Source organism: Anas platyrhynchos, chromosome 6 (assembly GCF_047663525.1).
Source record: "Anas platyrhynchos isolate ZD024472 breed Pekin duck chromosome 6, IASCAAS_PekinDuck_T2T, whole genome shotgun sequence".
In the NCBI taxonomy this organism is placed as follows: Eukaryota; Metazoa; Chordata; class Aves; order Anseriformes; family Anatidae; genus Anas; species Anas platyrhynchos.
The window spans coordinates 15,574,408-15,599,640 of NC_092592.1; the positions used below are offsets into that span (position 1 = coordinate 15,574,408).

At 39.0% G+C, this 25,233-nt stretch overlaps 1 protein-coding gene across 1 annotated transcript in view; it reads right to left on the reverse strand.

Annotated features, from left to right (window-relative positions):
* Positions 1-1,010: 1,010 nt before the first annotated feature.
* LOC101802992 (L-threonine ammonia-lyase) overlaps positions 1,011-25,233 on the reverse strand; it is a 30,670-nt gene continuing 6,447 nt past the window's right edge. Inside the window, exons 3-12 of the mRNA XM_013096032.5 lie at positions 24,499-24,841; positions 21,129-21,245; positions 20,020-20,261; positions 15,116-15,281; positions 13,690-13,786; positions 12,690-12,765; positions 12,133-12,258; positions 10,792-10,959; positions 10,410-10,467; positions 1,011-4,245 (exon numbers count right to left, since the gene is read on the reverse strand). Coding sequence (XP_012951486.4) covers positions 4,147-4,245; positions 10,410-10,467; positions 10,792-10,959; positions 12,133-12,258; positions 12,690-12,765; positions 13,690-13,786; positions 15,116-15,281; positions 20,020-20,261; positions 21,129-21,245; positions 24,499-24,841 — 1,492 coding nt within the window. The 3' untranslated portion in view covers positions 1,011-4,146. The remainder of the gene's footprint in view (positions 4,246-10,409; positions 10,468-10,791; positions 10,960-12,132; positions 12,259-12,689; positions 12,766-13,689; positions 13,787-15,115; positions 15,282-20,019; positions 20,262-21,128; positions 21,246-24,498; positions 24,842-25,233) is intronic.

Genomic DNA, 25,233 nt, shown 5'->3' on the forward strand with positions numbered 1-25,233 from the left:
ACACAACAAAGAAGGTGACAGAAAAACAAAAGGCCATCAAATAAATGACCATCAATAATTAAAGGCCAAACCAAGAGTCTTATGGTTTCCTTTTCTGGCCACTAAACCACATGCCTATCTCTGGATCTAGCAACAGTTTGATACAGCATATCAACTGCACTTACTGCATTGTGGCATGGGAAGGAAGAACATGTGCTTCCAGATCTTCCAAAAGTAGGCCAAACAGCAAGGTAGTACCTGTATGGAGGGATGAACGGTACCTGATGCTATTTAAATGTGTACTGGCAGCGTTTTAGAAGTTAATGCAGAGCTAACAGGCCCTGGCTGAGAAATTAGGAGTCAGTGTAGGAAGAGAGACCTTCAGTAGACGATACGCTTTGTTTGCATCAGTCCTTGGAAGAAGTTGTGCTGAGGCCCTGGCAAACCTTGCATTCACAGATGCTCCCAAAGTCAAGTGGCTTACCTCCAGCAGAATTAACTGGGTCAAAGCAGCCTCTTCCATCAGAGACATGAACATGTATTTTAGCTGGTGGAATCTATTGCAACCTGCAATTGAAGGCCTGGTTTACCCAAGTTCACAACGTTCATGATGAGTATCTCTAAGATAGGATAGGATAAGGACTTAGTTCACCCACACAGGCCCAGCCCAGGATACTTCTGTACCAGGCTGTACCCAGACACATTGCCCAGGGTACAAGCTGGATACAAGCAAGGCAGCATTTGTACTTGGCCCAGTACATGAAGCAGAATTGCTTGCCAAGCCAGCAAGGAGCAATGCTTACCCAACCACGCTGGTGAGCAGTCTGTGAGGCTCCTGTGCTGCTCTACAGAGCAAGAGGGACAATCCTGGCCTGCTGGGTCAACTCCCTGGCAACCCAGAGCTCATTCTGCATGAGAGCTGTGGATTTCACCTCAATGTCAACAACAGAGAAAGGGAAAAAATGAACTCTGAAATTTTAATGCAGGGTTGCTACCAGTACCATATGACAGGATGATAAACCTTTCATTGCTGAGGCAGCATAATGTCATTTTTATTATTTTTAAAATAAATACAATGCTTAGATTTAAATTTTGCTGATATTTTTACATAATCTTTAGTTTGTTGGTTTTTTTTTTCAAGATACATAAGAACACTCTATAAAAATATTTATTTAAATCAAACATTTTAAAATACATAAGTACATCTTCAAAATGCCACAATCCTATTATATTTCATAATGCAAAAAGTTTAGCAGCACAGATATTTCAGTATTCTTTCCAATCACATACACTCATTTAAATGCCCCTTCCCCCCAGAAGTATTTTGTCTTACCTTTAAAGCCATTGGACTTGCATAAAAGCAGTACAGAATGGAGATCACTTCTGGTATCATTATTTTAACATATAAGGAGTTTGCCACTGAAGAATATTTTACAGTTTATGTTTATACTTAATACAATATCAATAAAACCCAACTGCATATGTCATATGTGACATACTAAACAAATCATTTTCTTTCTTTTTTTTTTTCCAAAACAAATTTTTGATCATATGGTGATCTTGACCACACTGATTTTTGGATGCTCAATCTATTACCTCTCTAATTCCTGTTATGTGAAGACCTGCTAAATGCAGTTACCTCTGATTAGAAATGAAATCCCTAGTACTCTGAGCTTCTAGAAAAATAAAATCCAGGATAATGCATGATAATAAATCAAGAATTTAGAGGACAAAGGCTGCTGGCCACTACTGAGAACTTTGGTTATAAAGCCTGACTTTCTTTTCACATAAATATCCAAGACATCCTCAACATTTCCTGAGAGGTTTGCCGAAAGAGATGAGAGGGTAACTACACCCTTATACATATACGTGTGTGTGTGTATATATATCTTACATCCCCAAATCTGCTCTTTGATGATGTGATTCATCACTTGTTTCAATGGAAGCAACAAGTACTGAATATGTGTTCCATCATCATGTATTTCTATACAAATTTCTTAAACTCCTGTGACTGAAAAAAGGAGTTGTGTCTGACTGGCTGATTTACAGTACGTTCTGGTGACCAAGTCCTATACTCGTTGCTGTGGTTAGCAGGAAGGGAAAGAAAGTAACTGTTGGGGTATCGATATTTTTTTAGGTTTATTTGCAAACCAACATGATCCTTCCAAAAACATACCAAACCAGCAAACTTCTCTTATTTATCCACCATTTGTGAGAGTCTCTTCTCCACTCCTGCTCCTTTCTGAGCCACAATAAGAAAGAACAAATAGCCTGTTACTTCTTAAAAAAAAATACCACAGAGACAGCCAAGATGCTGCCCTCATCAATCCCACCTTGTAGGCACAAGTTAGGTTATAAATATAGGTGGTTATCTGTAAGTAATAGACATGATACAAGTAAGATATGCATAAGAATGGATATGAAGTTCATTCTTTGTAGTCCACGGGGACCCTCTGATTAGATTGCTCTAACTCTTTAGATGATGTTCTTCCTATCTGACAGATGGACTAGAATGGAGAGAGGATACAAAGAGCATGTGCCTGCCCCAGGACCTTCAGTTTTCCACATGTGATTTTTTGTTTGTGCTCTAGAGACAGAAATTCCACATTGCAGGACTAGGAAAGGAAACGTCCTAACAAGCACATGCTTCACTACAGCGGAGGACTGCAGAAGAAAACTCAATTTATCAGTTGTAATACGGCAACAAGGGAATGTCATGATGGGCTTGTAGCATCTTTCTCCCCAAAAGCTATAGTAAAAGTTCATTTTCACAGACACTGAAAAATAGTTCACTCGGCTCTGCACATGGGAACCGGATGGATTTGATCCCACGCTGCCTGTGAGGACACTCTGAGCTTGTTGGATTTTGAGTTGAGCTCTGCTAAATATACAGTATCTATTTTATATACTTAGTTATCATGATATTCTAGAGACAGGATTAAGACTTCACATTAAAATACCTGCACCCAAAATTTGGGTCAAATCTGGTGCAATTTAAATGAATGGAATAGTTTATATTGGTGCTGTTGCAGACAACCTTTAATTGAATTTTGCCCACATGGAAAAGCAACTGCTGAACACACATTTAGAGGTGGGCTTGAATTTCTCTTACATCTCTTGCCATCCCACAATGTTACCTTATTAGTAGGTCTCCATCTCTAGCGATGAAAATGGTATATAGGTCAATGTGTTCTTCCTTAATTGCATTAGCCGCTGGCCTAAGACTCGGTCTTCCTCTTATCCCTGAGCCGTCTTTGCTTAGTAACTTGTGATCTTTAAATATATTTCACTCTTGACATCGTACTTAATCTGTCAGGTGAGATGGATCGAGTTTGTTTTAGGCAGACTAAGATGATCAGTGAAATTCCAATTAGAAAACTCAAAAGGGTGAGAGACTCCTTTTTATAAGGGAATATAGCCACTTCATGGGCTCACTGTTACATTGCATCTCCAAAAGCAGGAGCAAGAATTACATTTATATTCTGCACATGAAAACCTTTTTTTTTTTTTCTTCCTTTTTAATTGTTGCAACATTTTCTGGAACCTTGTTTTATAAATAGGGTCATTTTTCCTTTGGGGAAAAAATACAGTATTAGCTTTTATCTGATAAGGGTTTCTTTTAAATTACATTTTATTAGCATAATTTTTCCTTGTGATAGCAAAGTTCTTACGCAAATGCAACCATGTTCACCCACACACATGTATATATCCCATGAAGCAGATTCAGCAAATGAAGAACTGCTTCTGGCCGGGAAATGAAAAATGACTATACTAGTAATATGGCCAAATCCAGCAGGATCTGCATTAACTAGGAGCATCAAAATCAAAAGCCCTTTGAGGGGCCTACATTCAGATATAAAAAATATGCCTTCTCTCCGTTTATTTACTGAATGCCATTGGATTCTACACACTAGTCAAAACCCAGTGAAACAGCTGATAATTCCAACACTGGCAGAGACTATGAAATTTCCCTTAGCTAAGCTAAAGCTTCAAGTTCAACTTTGTTTCCAAGGATGTTTGCTACATTTTGAGCAGGAAATAAATATCCTGAAACTATTTGATAACTGCTCAGCCTTGAAAAATAATATTTGTTCTGAATGCCTCAAGATTAGTGCTCTGCAAAATGCTTGTCCAAGGACCTCAGCCCCTTCCCTTGTGCTTTGCTCATCACCGCTCTGTCCACGCGGCTGTCGGGTAGCGTTCCAGGAGTGCGTTCCTCAGCTGGGCTGTGTGCATTTTGTCTCTGGTCTCCACAGTGCAGGTAACCTGGGAAAAGAATTAGGAGCATTCCTGACGGCATGGCAGCATTTTCAGACAAAGGCATTTCCAGCTAAATCCTAAAGTGTGCTCGTAAAAGCATAAAGATCAGCTTGACATAAAAAACTCTGGACCTCACATTCCCTATCTATGTAGGATAAAAAAAAAAAAAAAAAAGATATTATAGAAACTCTGTGGCTCCTCCAGTTCTTCTGCATGATCTTGAAAATCTCCCTGCTTTATTGTCTTCAAAGTTTGAAGAAGATAGGCTGACCCTCAGATAGCTCCTGGGCAAATACTTCTCTGCTGTTAGTCTCCCAGGAGGCCTCCCTGAAGTCATCCATTAGCAGCTTCTCTTTTCCATTCCCTGGGGTAGGTATCTGGTGCTGCTGCCGCCTCACCTCTCTCTGACTCTTGCCTCACCTCATTTCCACATTTCTCAGCAGTGTTTGCTCCAGAACCTCCATCCTTCAAGCTTTTATATTCTCCTCTTCTTCTCTCTCACAGACTTATCCCCAATTCCTTATCATCTCTGCAGTATTCTGGTTGGTTTCCTCAATTCACATACCTTGTTACTGTTTTATTCCAAGACTTTTTTGTTTGCTCATTGCATCACTTCTAGTTCTCTATTAGAGTTGTTCTGCTGCTACTTCAAACAACACCCAGGCAAACCTAAACTTGAGAGTTATTTTTAATCTTTGCTTGCCTTTACAATAGACAATCCCCTCACTCAGCCACTGAAGACAATAATGTCAACGTCATTTTTTCAATTCTTCTTTCATCCCTCTTTTACATGCTCACATCTCTACCCCATCACCATAAAATCTGGGCTCTATCACAGGTGAGGCACCAATGTGAAGGTACAAAACTTCACTTCAAAATTTTAGACTACTAACTTAAGTCACCTCTGACCCTGCTGCAATTATTACTGATGTTGAAAGTGCCACTTGGAAAAAAGACCTCACAGAAATGTGGCAGTCTAGCAAGAAAAGGATCCAAGATAAGTCAGTGTGACAACAGAGAGTTTATCCTAACAGGCCAACCGACAGAGAACAGGAGAACTGGTCATGATAACTTCAAGGCAGAGTGCTAGAGACAGATGCCACGTGTAACATTCCTATTAGAACTACATCCTTCAGAGAAAGCAGCAAGGCAAAAATAAAACTGTCTCAACTCAAATCTGTTTATGGGGACATGTCTTAATAAGAACTTAGAGAATCCATAATTCCAGGAATAAGCTTAAAATAACAATAACCCTTTAGCAGAACTATTTAAAGAGAACACATAATACTACCACCAATAAACAGCCATGAATTCAGTTAACTGTGAAACTAATTCTGAAACGCATCATGAAATAAGACATATTTCTGATCTGTTTCCGTAATTCTTTGCCTCTTTTTTTCTGAACATGGTTCTATTCTTTTTTGTGAGTCTTTGGAACAAGCTAGATGCAAATTTCTTTCTCCTCTGAAAAAGTGGGATTTTGTCTCAAGGAAAGGATAGTCATGGAGGACAGAATTAATAATGAGGGCAGAGGAGAGAACAGAAACACTGGGAAAAGTATCCAAAGGATATCTTGGCACCAAAGCACCAAATACCATTAGTTACTCCATAGTTTGTATAAATTCCCTGAAGCTTTGCAGTCATATCTTCAAGAGCACATACTCATCTCTCACAGAGTCTGTAATTAAAAAAAAAGCAGCAAGCCCCCTCCCCCATGAGCAGTCCTGCCTGTTCGGTCCTCAGCAAATCAATTGTTGTGCGAGGAACCAGTCTGAACTTGCTAGGTTCAGCTTGGAATATTTGGCAGCAAGCAATTGCTCTGCTCTGGGAGCAAACACAGGAACAAATTGGGATTTATAGTGCTAACTCTCCTCCTCTCTGTCCTTATTTTTTGCTAATGATTGAAGCCAGAAAGAATTGGAGAGATTAGAGCCAGAGTGCTTGCATTTTGGATAAATGTCTTTTTTTTTTTTTCTGTGCATGCACAGCATCCAACACGTGATAATGGCTAGTAATGTGCTGTAGCGTATTAGAAATGTAGTAATAACAACAACAAACTGCTCCAGGAATTTATCTGATCTTTTACACTTGTCTAGTAAGGGAAGGGAGAACACTTGCTCACAGTAGGAGCAGAGATAATCACACTACACTTTATGACAGCTAGAGATCTAAACAACACGGCAGGCAAGAACATGGACTGTGGTAACTTGCTTTTTTGCACAGATTTTGCCAATTTGCGCTGCAGTTTCATCTTCACAGAACCCCTCTCTCCTCTTCATTTCACCTGGGAAGGATGATTTACATGGGTGTCTGACAGAGTAATCCTTACATTCATGGGTAGGTATAAAAGGAGTCCTCTACTTATCTAGGATAAACATTTACCTATGTGCTGCTAGCTACAGGAGGTTATGAACCTATTCATGAGCTAAAAGTAAGTGTTGCAAATTGGTCTTATTTAACATATTCCTTGATGTTTCTTTTACTGTAGACAAAATGCAGCATAACTAGACAAAATTTGACTGGGCAACTTCAACTCCATTTCAAAAAATATAAGCCCACAGTAGTAGACCAAGGTTTTTAGATTCAGCAGAGTTCTCACTGACTGCAGAACCATGTTTGTGCAGGACCTTTAGTCTGCATATCAAAAAAATAAAAATAAAAAATAAAAATCTAGTACATTTTATGCATTTCTCTCCAAGCAGATCACATCCTTGCTGGATAATAATAACAGTAATATTTTTAAAAGCTGCTGCAAGATTTAAAATAACAAGCTAGATGAATCTCTTACTGGATTTAGAGTTATACTCTCTGTGGCAGGTAATCCAGCCTAAGGGTTTAGCTAATCTGGTTTTGTTTTGTTTTTATAGCAGGCTTACAGATAATGGAAGACAGAACAGTCTTCACTGAATATTGCTGTCCTGTGTGTGAAGTAGAAATAATTAGAAAACATGAGGGAATGGGACAAATACTGAAAAAATGTATAGGCAAAGATCAGTCAAAAATTATCCCTCTGTGCAATGCTAAAACCATATGCATAAATTAAAATCATTAATTGGAATTAATTCAATTTCAAGGAGAGTAAATTTCAAAACTTCACAAAAGAAAGAAATTTACAAAATTCTATGCTCCATTACTTGAGCAACAGAGTGAATACCTCTGCTCCCCTTTACCTCCAAGTCTTCCCTATGGGCACTTGGCCTTTTAAATCATATTTTCCCAGATACTCAAAATTATTTCAGTGTGCCCCTTAAATCCTTGGTGCCCAATATCTGTAGCTTGTGTACGCCGATAAAGATACTGGGTGGCCTTTATAAGGCAACACTAGTGAACAAAGAGCAGCATTGTTCAATCAAAATCTTTGCCTTAAGTGCTTTTCCATGCTCAGTGTAAAGGCTGATGCCAACCAGCTAGTGCAATTCCTTAAATCCATGACTCATCCATTGCACTTTTCTATCCCATTTCTTTAATTTTAGAAACAATATTTGCCTTCTTTTAAGACGTTAGTCTCCAGCTATTCACATAACTTAATATTCATGATACACCATGCTCAGCAAAAGCATAGGTTTGTTTGTAAGCAAATGACTGGAGTTACAAATGATAATTTCATTTACATATATTGATTTCAGTTCTATAAATAAGCAAGGCTTTTTGTTTCTATTAAGATCAACAACTGGGCAATTTTCTGAATTATACAGCGAACTCCCACTGCACATTGCCAATTATCTGGCAGCAGCACTTCCGTTTATGATTTTGGGATCAGCTGCAGGTAGCCCCCATGGTCCGTGCAATGCAATGCTTGAGAAAGAGCATAGTATCTTGTGCAACTCAAGCCCTTATCTTTTGGCACACTCTTGTATTCAGGCCGGTGAGCACTAGCACAAACAAGTTATCACAGCATTACACAAGTCAGATAATAATCAAGCAGGTCTACCTCAGACTGAGTTTCTTTTTTTCCTCAAATTGGGGTTGGATATTCTGTACCACATTAGTCTGCTGTAGAACGCCATTAAACTAAATAACTGAATTATTTTGGAGCACCTCAGAGCAAATATATTGTCAGACTTCGCACTCCAAACGTCTCCTGCAGACAGGGAACTGAAGCAGGGAAATAGTGTCTTGCCCAAGGTCATGAAGGAAATGCTTTATGAATGATAACATCCTTCCTGTAGCTGGACAGCTATGTGCTCATCTATATCCTTTCAACAGGTCAATAACATGGAATACATTGGCAACTGGGAACTCTAGTGGAAAATATTCTCCTCTGCTCTTTTACAACATGCAAGCTGGCCTAAAGGGAATTACTCAAATTGACCAGAACAGAGCAAAATAATTAAACGACTTCTGGCTCAAAGTGAATAAACAGTATGCAAACAGCAGGTATTACACCACACAAAGCCAGCCAGGAACCTGAGCACTGCTGGGACTATGTATAATGTTATCATAAAGAAAAAACAACATTTTACTTATGAATTCATATTTTGTTGCAGTCAGATGGAAAAGTAGTGTGATGGATGTTCTTTTTATCACTGGTCTCTTCTGAGTTATTTAAAACCATAGCTGGGAAGAGGCCAGACAACCCCATAATTTCAAACAGGACTGATGTCAGAGGGAAAACTGCCACCACAGCTGCTTCTCTGCCAAGCTGCTGGAGCACCTCATGACCTTGCAGGCCCTTACTGCTCCATTCCAGAAGCCCTCCTGTACCTACCTGTCTGCTCATGCTGTAGTTTCAGTGATGAGAAGACTTCTCTAGAAACTAGATGAGTGCAAATTTATATTTTTTCAGCTGAGTTGCCTGAGTCCAAATAAAAGACCCATTAAGAAGGTGAGGTGATAATCTATAGCAGAGACTTGCATAGTTTCATAATGGCTGGACCAGATGATCTTGGAGGTCTTTTCCAACCTTAATGATTCTATGATTATATAACAAAGGTATACCTCACCTTACTAGGTAGCTTATTGATTTTGCCCACCGACTACTTCTAAGTTATCAAAAACATGAAATGAAAGGGATTTAAATAGCTGTAAAGAGATTTACAAGTGGAAACATTTATTTAAGCAATAGGTTTCCCCATATTGGATTTGAGAGACGTTACTGATAAAGGCTAGGGAAGGTTCACAGAGGCAAGCTGTAGTTTCCTCCCACAAAATAGGCAATCCTTTAGATCTCTATATCCAGTTAGCTGGTGATGTTGGATGATTTTTTTTTTCTTAGTTTTGACCTTCATTACTGTCTAGATATTCCTGGCCATCTAATCTGCTTCAATAGTTGTAAAATGTAAAGGCTACCAAATTTGCTATTTGTATGATTTGCTAAGAGTTACCTCTCTGTTTCAATGCTAAGACTTTACAAGTCATTTCCTATGGGCTCAAGTAAATTAGGGTGCAGTCCTCTGACAGATGGAAATCCAGTGTGAGCCATGGGGGAAGAGAATTTAAACTGAAGGAGAATCTAAACTTCCACCTGTGATTTCATAGTCATGTTAGACCTGGACAGTAGTAGCATGAAAACAGTGGAACCACACCTTTGCTAAACCAGTTGAAATAAGAGATATGTCATGAGATGAATGATCCTTTTAAGAGATCATATTAGATGATAACACCTCCATTATTGGATTTGGACTTGATGATGCTTATGGGTCCCTTCCAACTCGGAATATTCTATGATTCTATGGTTGTATCAAATATTCACCAAAGGAATAATGACTTTACTCTGTTCTCTTTGTGGATAGGGTACAAAAGCGTGGGCCTAGTTAAAAATAAGGTTTCCTTAAAAGTAAGGGTGTTCTCTGCATTGCTTTAAGGCAAATTGGTCTTCAATAATTACAGCCAGCCTACACAGCTGGCTCTTCAAGTTCTAGATTCTGCAGATTGCTCATCACTTCCGTCACAGAACTATTCATGTAATGAAGGTTTGCAATGTTAACATCTGGACAGATCATGTCACAATAACAGGTAAAACAGGTCCTTTATTATATATATACCTGTTAAGTGTTTGGTGAGGCAAGGAGCTGTGTAACACAGAAGAAATGATCTATTACGCTGCTCTCAAAAATCATTGTGAACACTCTGTTGGACTTCCCCAAAATTCCACATTGTTGTATAAAGATTATAGGAAAACAGAAAAAACAAGGGGAGGTCAGCATTGCTAGAGAGAATGGAATTCTTACCTCAACACTGAAGAGCTCAGACGTCACAAACATTCGTTCTTGCTTGATATCCAAAACTCTAAATCAAATAAGGGATAAATTAAGGGATAAAATAGAGATCATAACAATTCTTTGTCATTATAAACAATTTATCTAAATGTCTGAACAGTAGCTATTTTTACTGCTTTGTGGGTCAGATACTTATTCAATGGTGAGAAGCTGCTTTTACTTTGGAACCAAAATGAAGGGAAAAAGAACTTTTTCTGAAACATAACACAATAAACACTGATTAATTAGTTACTTATGGACTTGCCTTCAGAGGACATTTGGAAATACATCCAAGTTTTTAATAATCTTTGTGCTATGCAGTGACCACATTTCCTTACTACTTTACTGGATTTACCTTGCTTCTTCCCGAGCCAGAATCTCCAGTAGCTTTGAAATGTCTCCTGGGCAGTCAGAAAGCACAAGAGAAAATCTGCACACTCTGTTATCAAGGGTCAGGGCACGAGCTATGCACTGCTGCAGCAAATGTAACTCCACATTTCCACTGCATATAGCAATTGCCACTCTGAATGCAGAAAGAAAATAGGATTTCTTAGCTCTTCTCTGTGCAAAGCAGTCATAAATCACAGACATTAAATTCAATATCAGCTTAACATTTGCAGGGACCAGCCTTTCATAAACATATATTACATTTCAGAGGAGCTCCTAGTTCTCAGTATCAACTGTGGGTGGGCTGTGGGATTCTAGAAGCTGGCTGTATTAGATTGTCTGAAGCTGTTTTGTTTTCACTTGGTATTTGTTGGGGATTTAGTTTTGTTAGAGATAATTAGCTGGAGAATTCTACGTCTATTTCAAATTTAAAAAATAGAACAGCACTTTCACCAGAAATTCTGCATCTTGGGCTCTTAAGAGCTCAATGCTTTCTGTAGCCACTAATTAAACCCACCTCAACCTTGAAAAATGAATATAGAAATGTTTGAAGAGCAACTGAACAGCCACATGGTTAGTCCCTGATAATCTCTTTCTGCAGAGGCAAACCTGTGCATTTTCTCTTTTATTTTAGCTGTGCTGAATTGAATTTTGTTGCTGCTCTGTATGTTTTCAGCCTTATCAACTGCCTCAGTAGCATTTTAGCATCCAATGCTGTATATTGGAAACTTTGTCTTGAGCACATGTATATTTAAATACATTCTGGGCTGTATCTTGAGTCAAGGCTCAATCTGCTTAAGTACTGAGTGCTGAAGCCCAGATGCAAGAAGGGATTTACCCACACAATTAACACTAAGCACAAGGGCAATCCTAGCTGGGCAGGAGCTCTTGGGGTTGGAAGGCAAGTGTCACTCAGTGACTGCAGATGACAGCCCAGCTCACTTGTTAGCAAGTTGTTTCTTTTTCAGGAGGCAAGGTCCCACCACAGATGGGGTTGATTTCCACATGCGGGATGTGAGAAGGCAGCAGGCTGGCAAGAGCAAGATGCTCTCATAGCAGATGTGCATAACTGCCTTTCTCCCAGTCATTTGAGAACACTGACGTTTGTCTAGTTCAACATGGTCTTCTGACCTGTGAGTGGTCTCTTCAGCCTGAAGCAGATGCTATGGATAAGCCTATTGGCAGTGCAGGAACAGAAACTGACGCATCACTCATAAAACAAGTACCTCCATTTCCCATGACCAAGGCACTTGGCCCCATGCTTTTGCCACAATTCCCTATTGAGTCCCATTTGCAATAGCTGCTGTACCTTTTACCCTTCAACTCAGGCAGCTTCCCAGCAACCAGTGCTGCAAGTCCAATGGCCCCTTCTGCATCAACTGTGGCTCGCTCATACTCCAGCAGTCTCAGCATGGAAATGAGGATGTCCTCCTCTCTGGTGGAGAAAGAGTTGTGTCAAAACAAAACAAACCAAACAAACAAAACAGAAGAACTACCAAAAAATGAAGACAATACATTTATGTGTGAAGGGATTCCTTCTGTCCTCCTGGGTACATAATGATCCCACTGTGGTGTTATAGAAAGCTGCGCTGATGGGGGTGAATGTACAGTCTTATTACTGTAAGACAGTGTTATTTTTTACTAGAACCACTGAGCCAGCTAAATTCTAGTGTGTAAATATATTATTGGAACTTGTATTTCGGTGAAGAATTAGAAGTGTTTATTAGCAGCCCATAAATTGTTTTGGCCAAAGGGGTCAGATAAGTGGGGACAAACTCACTGTCTTCAGTGTCAGGTACAGCACAGTTTTCATACACAGCAATGTTCACCCAATATTATTTATTTTGGTGTCTTTTCTTCACCTACCTCACAGCAACAACTTTATCCACAAGTTTCCCAGTCAGCTGCAAAGAATTGTTGCCAAAGCAAAGTCCACTCACATCTGCAATTTCAAAATACAAAAACGTGAAGCTGGCTACTCTAGAAAAGTCCATCATTTTTTAGAGTCCTGACACTGTTTTTTGTCCTTAATGATTGCATCACGTTGCTATTCTATAATCTCAGGCAGCTTGATTTTTACATGACAAAAATGAGTTTGGTACCAGAAGGCCAAGGATCTTCCAGGAAGATTTTGCCACTTTGGATCCCATTACAAAAATCCTGGTTCTTCACTCGCACTGCCTTACTGTGTGAGTGATCCTACAGCCTGGTGCTTCTCAGTGCACAATGAGGCCTTGAAGAACCACCAAGTGTGGCACTGAATTAGCAAGCTACAGCATGACAGTTAGAAAAGGAGTGCAGGGACAGGCAGAACTTACTGAGAGAGTTAAGTTGTTTGGTTATAAAGCTCACATTTAACCTAAAGCTTCAGGGGATTTGAACATCTGGTAAACAGGATATTCTTAAATTGCTTAACAGCTGAGTTTTTTTGTGCAGATTATATGGGAACAACTGAATTGTTTATAAACGCTGTTATCCTGAGGACATTTTTGCAAGTGTAAATATTTAAGCACCACATTTTTCTGCCTTTTCAAAAATTAGTCTTCTAGGCAAGAGTTTTCCCATTGACTTCACTGGTTAAGTTACTGCTTGTGAGCACAGAAGTCAGATAACTACTTTCATATCTCTAAGTACTCACCTGAACATTTCATGTGCACTGGAAATAGCATTGTACCTTGAAGAGGGGTGCAGCTTGTGTGTCAGAAGCTGCTCTTATAAAATACATTAAATTTTGTGAAATATATTCAGACAAGACTTTGTTTAAATACGTTAAAACTCAGTTAGCTGGAAAAGAACATGACTAGGTTGGCAAAATCAATTACAACCTTTATTTTACCTCTACAAGAATAATCCATTTTTTTCCTACCTCCATAAAAGTGATGATTGCTGCAAGCCTGGTCTTCAGCGGGGTGGCCAGCCTTTAGGGATTGTTGCAATACAGGGAAACTTTCAGATTCAACACCCTGGGGAATACAAATGATGTCACTTTTTTAGTGATCAAATTCTAACATAATCAGTGTTATAACCAAAAAAGTTTCCTCTCAGAGTTAGTAACAAGGTAATTTGAATCTCACTCACATTCGAAATGTACATAATCTTGTCCATGTAGTTTAGTTTTTAAAAGGGATGAGGAAAATTTTTAGAACAAGTTTCCAGAAAAAATTCAAAGTGAATTAAAATTGAGTACAAACTGCAAAAAGCTTTTCATCTTTACAAGAATATTGTTTTTCAATACTACAAAAGACATAGAAGTTGATAATGAAAAAGCTAATCTAGTTGTTATGTATGGGATGATACCCAGGAATAAATGGGGTTGGAATGGGGGGTGGAATTGATCACAGTCTTGTAAGAATTCCCTCACAGAAAAAGTTGATGGAAAAATAAATCTTGATCAACCATCCCGCTACTATTTCACAGCTCTGAAATATACATTCCACGGTTAATACAAAGTTCCTAGATTTTTTTCTTCTACTCGTTTCTCTCATTCCTCATCACTTCTGGAGAGAATTATGTTTGGAAAAAAATAAAATTAATATGTATATACACATATCTGATGTTTAAGTTGATTACGGTTTCCTTCCACACAGGAAGATTCCCTTACAACTGCAATGTCAAATATATCTATAAATTACAGCAGCAGAAGTTGCTAAGTGTAAGTCAAATGTACCCAAGATGTATTCAAGACAGTAATGCTGTATTATGTGTGTTTATATCCCTCTTAAGCACACCGAAGTCTGCCAGCTTCGATCACAAATAACTCTCCTTTTCTGAAGCGTTCACAATAAAATAGAAAACAATAGTACATGTACTGAAGTTGAAAGTTACCCGGCCACAGCAAAATAACAATAATAATAATAATAACATTACGCAATCAACAATCAATAAGTAATCAACAATTTAAAGAAATTTTACCATAACAACTAAGCTACCACTAAATTTACCCTGTGGCATCTTTAGGGTTAAACATTTCCAGCAAGAAATCAATTCAAAGCACAGAAACAGGTGTCATTTGCTTTGGAAGAGCATTCTCAGATTTTTTCTTAAATCCAGCCAAGAGACAGGAGGCTTCTGAAGCTCTCAGGTCTGCTGCTGGGTAGTGAACACAGGTAGTCCCTGTCCCCTGGCAGTCCTTGCCAGCATATTACTAGATACCACTGCCTTTTGAGAAAAACAAACAAACAAACAAACAACAACAAAAAAACCCCACAACAACAACAACAACAACAACAAAACTGTGGTGAAAGCTATCAAAAATCAAAAATTCAATGCTTTCTAGGTGAAAGGAAACTTACAATTACAGAAATATGTGGGTTGAGGTGTTTGAGTGCAGCAGCCGACCCTGCCAGCAGGCCACAGTGGCCTCCTGCTGGGAAAATCACCGCGTCCAGCTTTGGCACCTGCTCGTACATCTCCAGTCCCACAGTTCCCAGGCCCGACAGGTAGACAGCACTGTCCTCCCTGCAGGAAGGAAAGGTACATCTCAGCAGAACTCACAGTTGTCAACACAGTAATAGTTCAATCTGCTACTCTAAATATATCATTCAGCAGGAAAAATACATGAGAATAAATCACCAGCGCAATGAGGCCAGGAGGTGATGTGACAGGTCAGTGCCATCGAACAGACCATCACTTTGTAAAGTGTGACGTTACCTACTGGAAGAACACATTGTGCCACTGAGAAACTGAGCAGACCCTTTCTACAGCAGAGCAAAATCAAACGGCTAAAAAAAAATTGACAGCAAAAATCCTATGAAAAACAGAGGCACAAATCATGCAGTTACAGCCAGGTCAGCAAACTTTTCAAGCTACCTGAATCACTTTGTTATCACCAATCATCTGGGCTTAACAGGAGTGCAAGTTTTCATGCAGGAGTGAATCCTGGGATTAATGCATAAAGTGCAACCAAGAAGAATTCATCGCACAGCCTGGCCCCGGGTAGGCCTGCCAAGTAGCCCTTACGCTGACGAGCACGTATTGTTGTTGTTAGCAATATCAGGGATTTACAGAGATAAGGAGAGAAAGCATTCTTCCATCATCATCACTTCCTTAAACTTCATAAATTTTGAATGTTGTGGTCAAAACGAAAAGCAAAGTCTCAAAAGGAGATCTTGTTCTCTTTATTTGTATGTGGAATTCAGTGTTCGTGATAAATGGGATTTTTTTTTTATGAAATTCAAGCACTGCGTTCAACCTCACAAATACCAAACAGAGTGTTACAGAGCTCAGTCTTTCCACAGCCCAGAGCCAATATCTGATACTTGAACATTACTCTGGAAGACCTCATGGAAGGATAAGCAAGGGTTTTAGTTTTCCAAAATACTGGCAGAACACTTTCAGGCAAAGTTAAGTTAATGAGCAGAATATGGACAAACAGAGTCAGAAGACTGAAGAAAAGCCCACTGTACGGTCGCACGATTGGCTTGGGTCTATTTCTAAAAGCTGGTTTGGATTTTATGTACAAGTTAGCAATGCTATAAATGTATCATGATATATGAATTAAAAATAAGAGACCTCTGTGTGCCCATATGTTTCTGTTTTATTTATTTATTTATTTATTTATATTTTCTGGCCAAACAATTATAGACCCAATGACTTCACTTGATTTATTTTACTGAGTACATTTTGGTACACAAGGAAGCCGTGCTCTTCTGTCACTGCTAAGACATGCTGAGGAGCACAGAATGCCTGCCAGGTGGAGACCAAGGCACTGCTGAGAAATTACATCGATCGAAAAACACATCAAATTGCTCAGGGCAAGAGTCAGTTTAGCTACACGACAAAAGATGAGAGAATTGAACTTTCACTCCTGTACCAGAATTAAAGAAATTATAGTGGAATCGGTAAATGAACCCTTGAATTTATTGTCTTTATCAAGACACTGATGCAGCTCTCTCTTCCTCCGTGTACACAACAAAATATATCACTGGTCTCCTGATTTTATTTATTTTTTTCTGGAGCCTTATTCACAAATAAGGTTCAGAATTTAGATTGCAGTTGCCCTACAATGCTTACATGGGAACTTGCAAAAACAAATGAAGGCCTGGGATATTCAATTTACAAGCAAAACTTTAACAACTAAAAACTGTGTCCAAAGGAGACTGCTCTGTGTATAAAGACTTAGTAGCAGTTTGAATAAAGGTTTCAGGTAATCATGTTTTTATTGCTAATATATTGTTAGAACACCAGTTCACCGATCAGTTTTCATCTCTTTATCATAAAACGAGTCACTTTATTTGCACCATCACTGATTACTCTTGCTCTGTGAAAACAAACAGCTCTCTCTTGATATTATATACCATTGAAGGAAAAGCAAGGAAAAAGGACAGGTAAATTCAAAGATGGCACATTTCAATAAGCATTTTTGAGTCAGAGCTAGAAATCTGTCCCTTTGCCTTCTGAAATGTGCAACATACCAGCAACCAAAATGGGCTGTCAGGCTTCAGATTCACAATGAAATTTTGACTTGAGAGTTACCAGGTTCTGTTCCCCTGTTCTCCAAGCAAAGGGCTCAAAAGCTATCAGTTGCCCTTCTTGTATTAGACTAACCAAATCACAAGTGAACTAGGATCAGGTCTGGCAAGTATTTGGACAAGGAGTCACATGAGAAAAAAATGGACTCTCAAGGAAGGAAGGTGTGTAATTCATTCTGTAGCACCTCATTTTATACCTCTCTGACTCAGAAATCAATTATTCTCCAGTCATCCCAGAGGTACTCTATAATTTATTGACAATCTTCATACTACATTTATAATGACGTCCTGAACATCTGTAGTTACTGGAAATCCTACATTACCTGAGCAGCAATTATGTAGACTTCATGAGTGAATTCCAACTTGGAAAATCACATTTCCTTTCTGGCATTTCACAGGAAGATGCAACAGGATAAAAAATTTCCCTCCCCTAATTGGATACTTCCATGCTAGTTTTCATAACAGAGTATTTTAATTGCAATCAAGAAAAGAGAAGAACTGACACTGACACACCCAACTACAGGATACTACATGCACAGGTAAAAACAAAGACAGTCATGAAATGCCTGCTTCAGAAAGGAGAGAATAAACTGTTGGTTAAGGAGATCCAGAGATCCCATGAAGCCACCTTTCTCCATCTGAGCAACACTGCAACCTGTGCAACTAATAAATAAGCTTCATCTCTTGGATTTCATATGTGCTACCCTAGAAGACAACAGATGTCTGGACAGCTTCAATTGTTTTCACCATTCAGTATTTATTTTTATTTTTTATCCTATATTCAGTGAGGAATAAATACAGAAATAAACTAATGAACATGCATTGTATGGGAATGCTTTTCATATCTGGAAAACCATTACTGTGATTTTCTAGGGATCAAAGGATCAAATTGCTGGGGGTTCTAGGCAAACTAGAATTAAAATGAAATAAATTCCATTTCAGAAGTTCCATTCTAAAGCACGGGAGAAAGGCTGATCTTTTACAGACAGCTTTCGCAAGTGGTAATGAATGTGTGGCAGGTACATTGAAGAAGACTAGCTACGCGTACATACACACATCTCTCTGGAAAAGTGCTCCCAGTCTATATCTAACAAAACATGTTTAAGGCATCCTGTTATGAAAAGGCCCATGACTGTACTAGTTTTGATATTTTTTTTTCATCAGCATGTGAAAAAACTAATCTATTGAGAGATAGGTTGTAATTAAACATAGTAATAGACTGAATAGCTGTTTTGTTTTAACTTGAAATACAATAAATCATAATACATAGACATCATTAATGATAATTTCATTTAGAATTCATCAATGGTAGATGCAGAAATCCTTTGCACACATTGTTCATGGAATTCCATGAAGTTAGAGAATATCTACTTTACATAACATAAATAAATTTGTTGGGGAGGAGACAAAGATTAAACATGAAATTACAATACTGCAATTTAGTTCTTATGTGTAAATGTGACAGCTGATGCAAGCCAGCTGGGAGTTAACACACTGATTGAAAAACATCTGACAGAAATTTGGAAATCATAAGATTATGTAAAGCTGTGGTTTTCAAAAAGAGCGTGCATGGGTTTAAAATTCAGTGGGATCTAAGGCACCTTGTTCCCTTGTGTTTCTTTGAAAGTCTCAGTCTGAGAAAAGGCTGTGCCCATGGAGGTGGACAAGGCACACCAACCAGCCCTGTGGGTTAGCTGTTGGCAGAGCAGACAATCCAATCATAAAGTACAGGTTTTAATATTAATTTCCTAATAAACCAGCTGAGAAGGAAGAAAAGACTTTCTTCATCTTGTTCATTCTGAGATCCTCTTTCCAAGCAATATTACTCATTATTACTGTGTTTACTGCAGCAGTGTCTAAGGGGAATAGGCACTCACTGCAGTAGGCGCCATACAAATGCCCAGTGGTGTGTTGGTACAGAGGCAGCAATGGGCAGGTACAGCAGGAGTGTAAGATTCCAACTCAGTGCATCATCAGAGGGACTGCCAGCTATGTCATGTTAATGAGTCAACCCTCTGCCCCCTTGGTGATCTTACTTAAAAAAAACATAAAGGGAAAGGAACCACAGAATAGACTGTAGAGAGAAAAAGGAAAAGGGGAAATTAGATCAGTTCTAAATTTCCCTACCTTATCTTGTTCTAAATATGCTTTTACTAGAGCTGGTTTGTTTCATGACCTCAGATAGCTTGAATACTTAAATTTATAATCATTCATAGCTCCTTATGTGTGTACTAGCCTTCTAATCAGCTTCTTTCATGCCAGAAACACAGTTTTGTCAGTTACACGAGATACGCGAATACCTTTGCAGCACTAACCTCTTGCTCTGCCCTACACCATCAAATCTTTTTCAGTAAAGGTTAATTTTCACCTACCTTTCTCCTCACAGAGAGACCAAAAAAGAATGCAAGCCTAAATGCACGCTGACAGGTTTCATAAAGATTTAACGTATATCCACCGTCATACCAGGCCCCGAAGTTCCTAATCAGGACGTTTACCTGGAAAAGGGTATTTCATTTTGGATTCCATCCCAAACTGCTATGGAAAGGTTCACTATTTGTACCTGATTTGTAACTATAACCGTCCATCCCCCAGGTAAGAGGAATCTTTTGATGATGTGTGATCAAATTTTAAGTTTGAGACAATTAATGCCAGTAACTGTTTTTGCAGTGCTGGGCAAGTTTCTGAACAATGATAATCTTTTTAAACAATCTTGACTTTTTACTTACTCCTCGAGGTAGAGGTAACCATTCTCCTGTGCCAGCCGTCTTGCATGCATCTGGGAATCCTTAGCTGTAGTGCCATAGGATATAACCATGGCACCATACTCACGGCACATCTTCACTCTGGCTGGGGAAGTGCTGGTTGACATAATGACAAACACTGGGATACGAAGCTCTGAGGCGTGGTAAGCAACAGCCATGGAAAAGTTACCGTCTGAAGCCACTATCACCCCCTTTCTTTGCTGATCCTAAAAAACAGGATTGTTTATTGCACATTATGCAGTGTCACAAACTTGTCCCATATCATCCTTAATCAATCTAATGGTCTGATTTCTTTCTATTAGGAAACCTTCTTTTCCTTTACTGTTTGATCAGGTTACGGTATTATGATACAGTATACATACGTACAGAGCTACAATCCCTGTATTCCCCGAATTCAATTATTTTTCCACTGGAATTAGCTGCAAAGATTCAGCTGATCCCAGAAGAGTCAACATCCGTCCCCTCAGAGCCGGTACCCATTCCCTCTTCCTTGCCAGTGGGAAATTACTTCGTATCAGGTTTCCCTTTAACAAAATGATTTATTTATATTATTGCAAAATGCAGAAATAACCACTGTTTTGGGGCTGCTGTGTCATGCCAACTATTATTGCTACAGAGATTCATTAGCCTCCTACAACAAAAGATAAATTCATGCAATGGTACTGAAATTCATGACAAAAATCAATCGGTGATCTTGATAGTTCTCATCACCCATTGTAACTCGATTTCATCATCACTTCAAGTTTGGTGGTTTCAGCATGTCAGAACATATACACATACAAGCACTTCCATCTAAGTGTCACTTTTAAACAGTGAAGTTTACATTTAAAAGTTTTTTTTTTCTCCCCCCCCCCCCCCAAATATTTTAAGCATTTCACCAGTGGATTAGCCATGCACAAAGAAGAAAAATATTTTACATTCAGATATTTGCAGATCTATGTTATTCAGGGCAACAGTTCAAAAGGCAAGAAACACTCTGGTTCTATGGACACTGTAGTTCAAAACAATTCTGCTCTATTTCTGTCAAGCCAAACTGATTCTTTTTACTTTCACATACTGGCACTTTGTTATACCTGAGGCAATGATGTCAGAAGATAAAGCACACCTCGCTCCTTCACAGATCCTGTGTACTGGAGGAACTCTTTCTTTAGGTAGATATCCACTCCATACTGCTTGGATAGCCTGGAGTACTGGAATATAGAAACATTATGGTGATAAACCGAAAACTAAGAAAAACCTTGCAGACTCCATCAGCTCCCTGTTGAAGGAGGCATGACTGCTATGTGTGACCTCCAAAAAGGAAAGTTACATATTCAGTTTCTTTGGAAATACATGACAGCGTGCTGTTACCTACCAGATTCCTGTGGTTTATGGAAGTAATTTTAAAACTTGAAACGGTGAAATATGTACAGCATGGGACTTCTGAAAATAACATTGGTTTTGATCTTGATCAAATACAGGTACAAAGATAAGTACTTTCACGAGAGACGGACTAAAAGAGAGCTTGACAACATATTCAATATTTCTATCAAAAAAGTGTCATGCATGTTACGTAATGTATCGGATATGTGCAATATTTGCAATCTGATATGTACTAGCAATATGTGTCAGATTGCGGGACTTTCAAAGAGTTAAAAATTTCTATAAACTAAACATATCTGAAATGGATACTTGCTTTAAGGTATGCAATTAAATTAAATACTTCAGATGAGTGTTTTCAGGCTTTTTAGTGCCTTTGGAAACATTTATTTACTTCCTCACCCATAGGTGGGGCCAGATTCTCTATTTTGCTTCTCCTGCATTAGGAGCTACACCACTCATCATAGGATCGTAGAATATCCTGAGTTGGGAGGGACCCACAAGGATCATCAAGGCTAACTCGTGGCATCACACAGGTCAATGCTTGCTGCTCTCTTTGGAAATCTGGCTGCAGAACTGAAAGAATGGAAAGTGCTTAGGAAACTAAGAGAAAAACTGTTTCTATCCTAAACAGCCTGAACTACGGAGAATGCCTAAACAAAACAGAAGAGTGCTGGACAGGAAATGCTGCCTTACTGGGTCTTCATATACCTCACTAGTTTTATCATATCAGTTTTTGTAGAGCATCTTGGATTCTAGAGTGAATGTTAAGAAACAAGATTTAAAAAGATGAATCCTGTGATTTTGTAAAATTGCTAAGTCTCCTACATTTTAAGATATGCATTAATTAGTCACAGAAGTGGTGTACTTCACATGTATCTTTTTTTTTTTTTTAAATTTTGATATTCAACATTTATGGTTTTTTGTTTGTTTGTTTTGTTTTTTAATGTTATCTTTTTCTTCTTCCTTTAACTGGGGCTTATTTTTGTGGCCTAAATACAACAATTACTTCTAACAAAGGAGGTGTCAGTGCTATTTCCAGCAGTACTGACCTGATGTATGACCTCGTAAGAGTCATTGAACCATCCTGTAACTTTTCCTTTTTGTCACTTTGGTCTTATCTAGGGACTACAGATGCTGTGTCTAAGGTACAACACAGAGCAGCATCCATTCTACATCCATAAAACTAACACAGAACAAACAACGTTTTAAGTTCCTATACCAGCGACCAAATTGAGTGCCCAATTTAATGCTCAGTCCTTGCTTCCCTTTACCTACTACCTCCACAACCTCTATGACCATCATACATCATGTCATGCCTCAGCTTCAGGCAAACTGCCGCATAAAGATCCAGAAGGATGCTTCATCCATGGTCTTACCTGCAGATTGGGAATCTCTCTGCAAAGTTTTTGCTTATTAATTAACTGAACAGTTTTTAGTTATACTTTCTTTTGATTAAAAAAAAATAATAAAAAAAAAAAGTCCCTGAGGGTGGTTCTTACCTCCCACTGATGAGGATTTCATATAAAGGTTATCTGTGTTTTTGACACTACTGTGTGCTTTCAATACCTTCCTTTTGAATCAGTGCGTGAAACAGATACTAATGACTTTTCCATGAAGATTACTTGGACTAGCAACAGCCATAGGCTATTTTAACACTAAAAAAAAAAAAAAAAAGGTGTAGACTTTACACTATTCTGATCATCCTAAACACAGTTCATAAAAAGAGACTGAAGAAAGTTGGCCTGTTTAGCTTGGCACAGCAAATGCAGAGAGGGGATACAACTGTGCTGCATAAATCTGCCAGCAATGCCCAAGAGAAAAGAGCTATTTAAGTTAAGGGGCAAAGCTGCCTGAGAATAAATACTGTGAAATGGCCAAATAGAGCTTAACTAGTTGTGAGCAGGAACACTACCAGTTTATGAAAAGTTTCCTGTTACACATGTGCCTGCAGGAGCAGAACATGGAATCTGTGGCTCACCTTTTCCCACACTAGGATGTGTTGGTTCACTTTCAGAGCAGAAACCACACTTTGGGAGCTTAGGGAATGGGGCTGAGATACAGACTGTACTGTGAGCTGCTGGTCAGATCCATCTGAGCTGAGAGTGTGAATGATCCCACAATAACCCATGTGGCCAAAGCTATCCTTATTCAGGGAACTCTGAGCCAAAAAAAGCAACACTGCAAGTAATTATGGCATCTCTAGATCAGCAGGCACCATCTGGGAACCAGCAGAACTGCTGTGCATTGCAGACTCAACCAATTTGCTCCAAGGTCCTTTCCCTGTGCAGGCCAGAAAGACAATCAGCAGCCAGTGAGGCTGGCAGTGTGCCCGTGGGGGTCAGTGACAAGGAGACCTTCCTCCAGAGAGAGATCTGGGGCTGCTCCTCTGAACCACCGTTTGCCAAAGACTTTCTCTTACCCACTACAGGGAAAAGAGGAGATTAGCCACAGAGGGCCTACAATCACCTTCCTGAAGAGTTCCCAACAGCAGAAATATACCATGAATTAAATAGCTAAGTCACTGCACTTCTATATGCTTTAACAAATGTTTTTACATATGCAATGAGACTATCTCCATCATTTTTATACCTAGACTGACCACTAAGGGTGTGCATGTATCTCAATATCATTGCTTTGTTGAAGAGGCATGTGGCAAAACCACCTTGTTACAGAACAGATTCATCCTTGCCAGGTTTCCCAGGCTAAGAAGGAAAATCTGATCTTTCAAACTTCCCACATATGTGGGCTACTTCCAAACAAGACCCTCTCATCTGACTGCTTTTGCAACAGCGGTAGTCAATGGTCTCCAGCTCAGATTCTTTGTAGCAAGTGTTTTTTAATACCACAGTGCATTAAGTCTATGCCTAATGTGGTTTATCCTTTGTTTACAGGTCACTGCAATCTTTGAGGATTTAGGTTAATGTAAACAGGTAGGAAGAAAATGATTATTGACAGTTCACAACAACTAATACCAATGTGAGTCATTTTACACAGATCTATCTGCTGCAGATAATGCATACTCTTCTTTCATTTCTGACCAATTTTTATGAGAGAGTATTCAAAGCCATAAGAATTCCCTACCATGCAGGGTGTTTTCTGAACACCGCTCTGGATTTTGAAAGCCGCTGCACTTATGTCTTCAAATCGAATCAGCTTGTTGTGGCTTGACTGGCTGGTCCTGGTGCTTGACTGAGGAATGAGGGAAAGGGCATCCCCAAGTAACTCCTCGTTACGGCTGACTATCTTCATTTCCCAGGTCTTCACATCCCCATTGAGGTAATCCTCTTCAACAAAATCTTTCAGTCTTTCAGGGTTGATAGAGGGTGGCCTCTGCCCAATGTGGCCATTTCTTACTGGCCCATCCTTACAACGGTGAAGATCACAAATTGCCGGGGCATCTCGTTTGTTGATTTTATTGTCATCCCTGAAAACAAATAAAATAATTTTGTTAGGAAAGCTTGGATGATTAAAGGCTTCACATTTAGCATTTAAGTTGCTCTTAAATAAGTTACACATCTAAGTTGCTCTTCACAAGCCTCAGATGAGCAGACTAAATTATTAATGTCTTATTACCTATCTTGCAGGTAGATGGAAAGATACTGTAACCAGCCAGCTTTTACAAATGTCACAGGTAACCTGCAATGCAGACAAACTCAAAGACTGCCGTAACCAAATAAATAGGGAAGATACAATTCTTGCTGTCTGGGAAGGCAGACCTGCTTAAGTGCTTGGTCTCAGCTGGTGTTGGTCCTACTTCAGTGTTGCAGGAATTCTGAAATGTGAAAACGTGTTTGCTGTATGCAGTTCTAGGTTTTC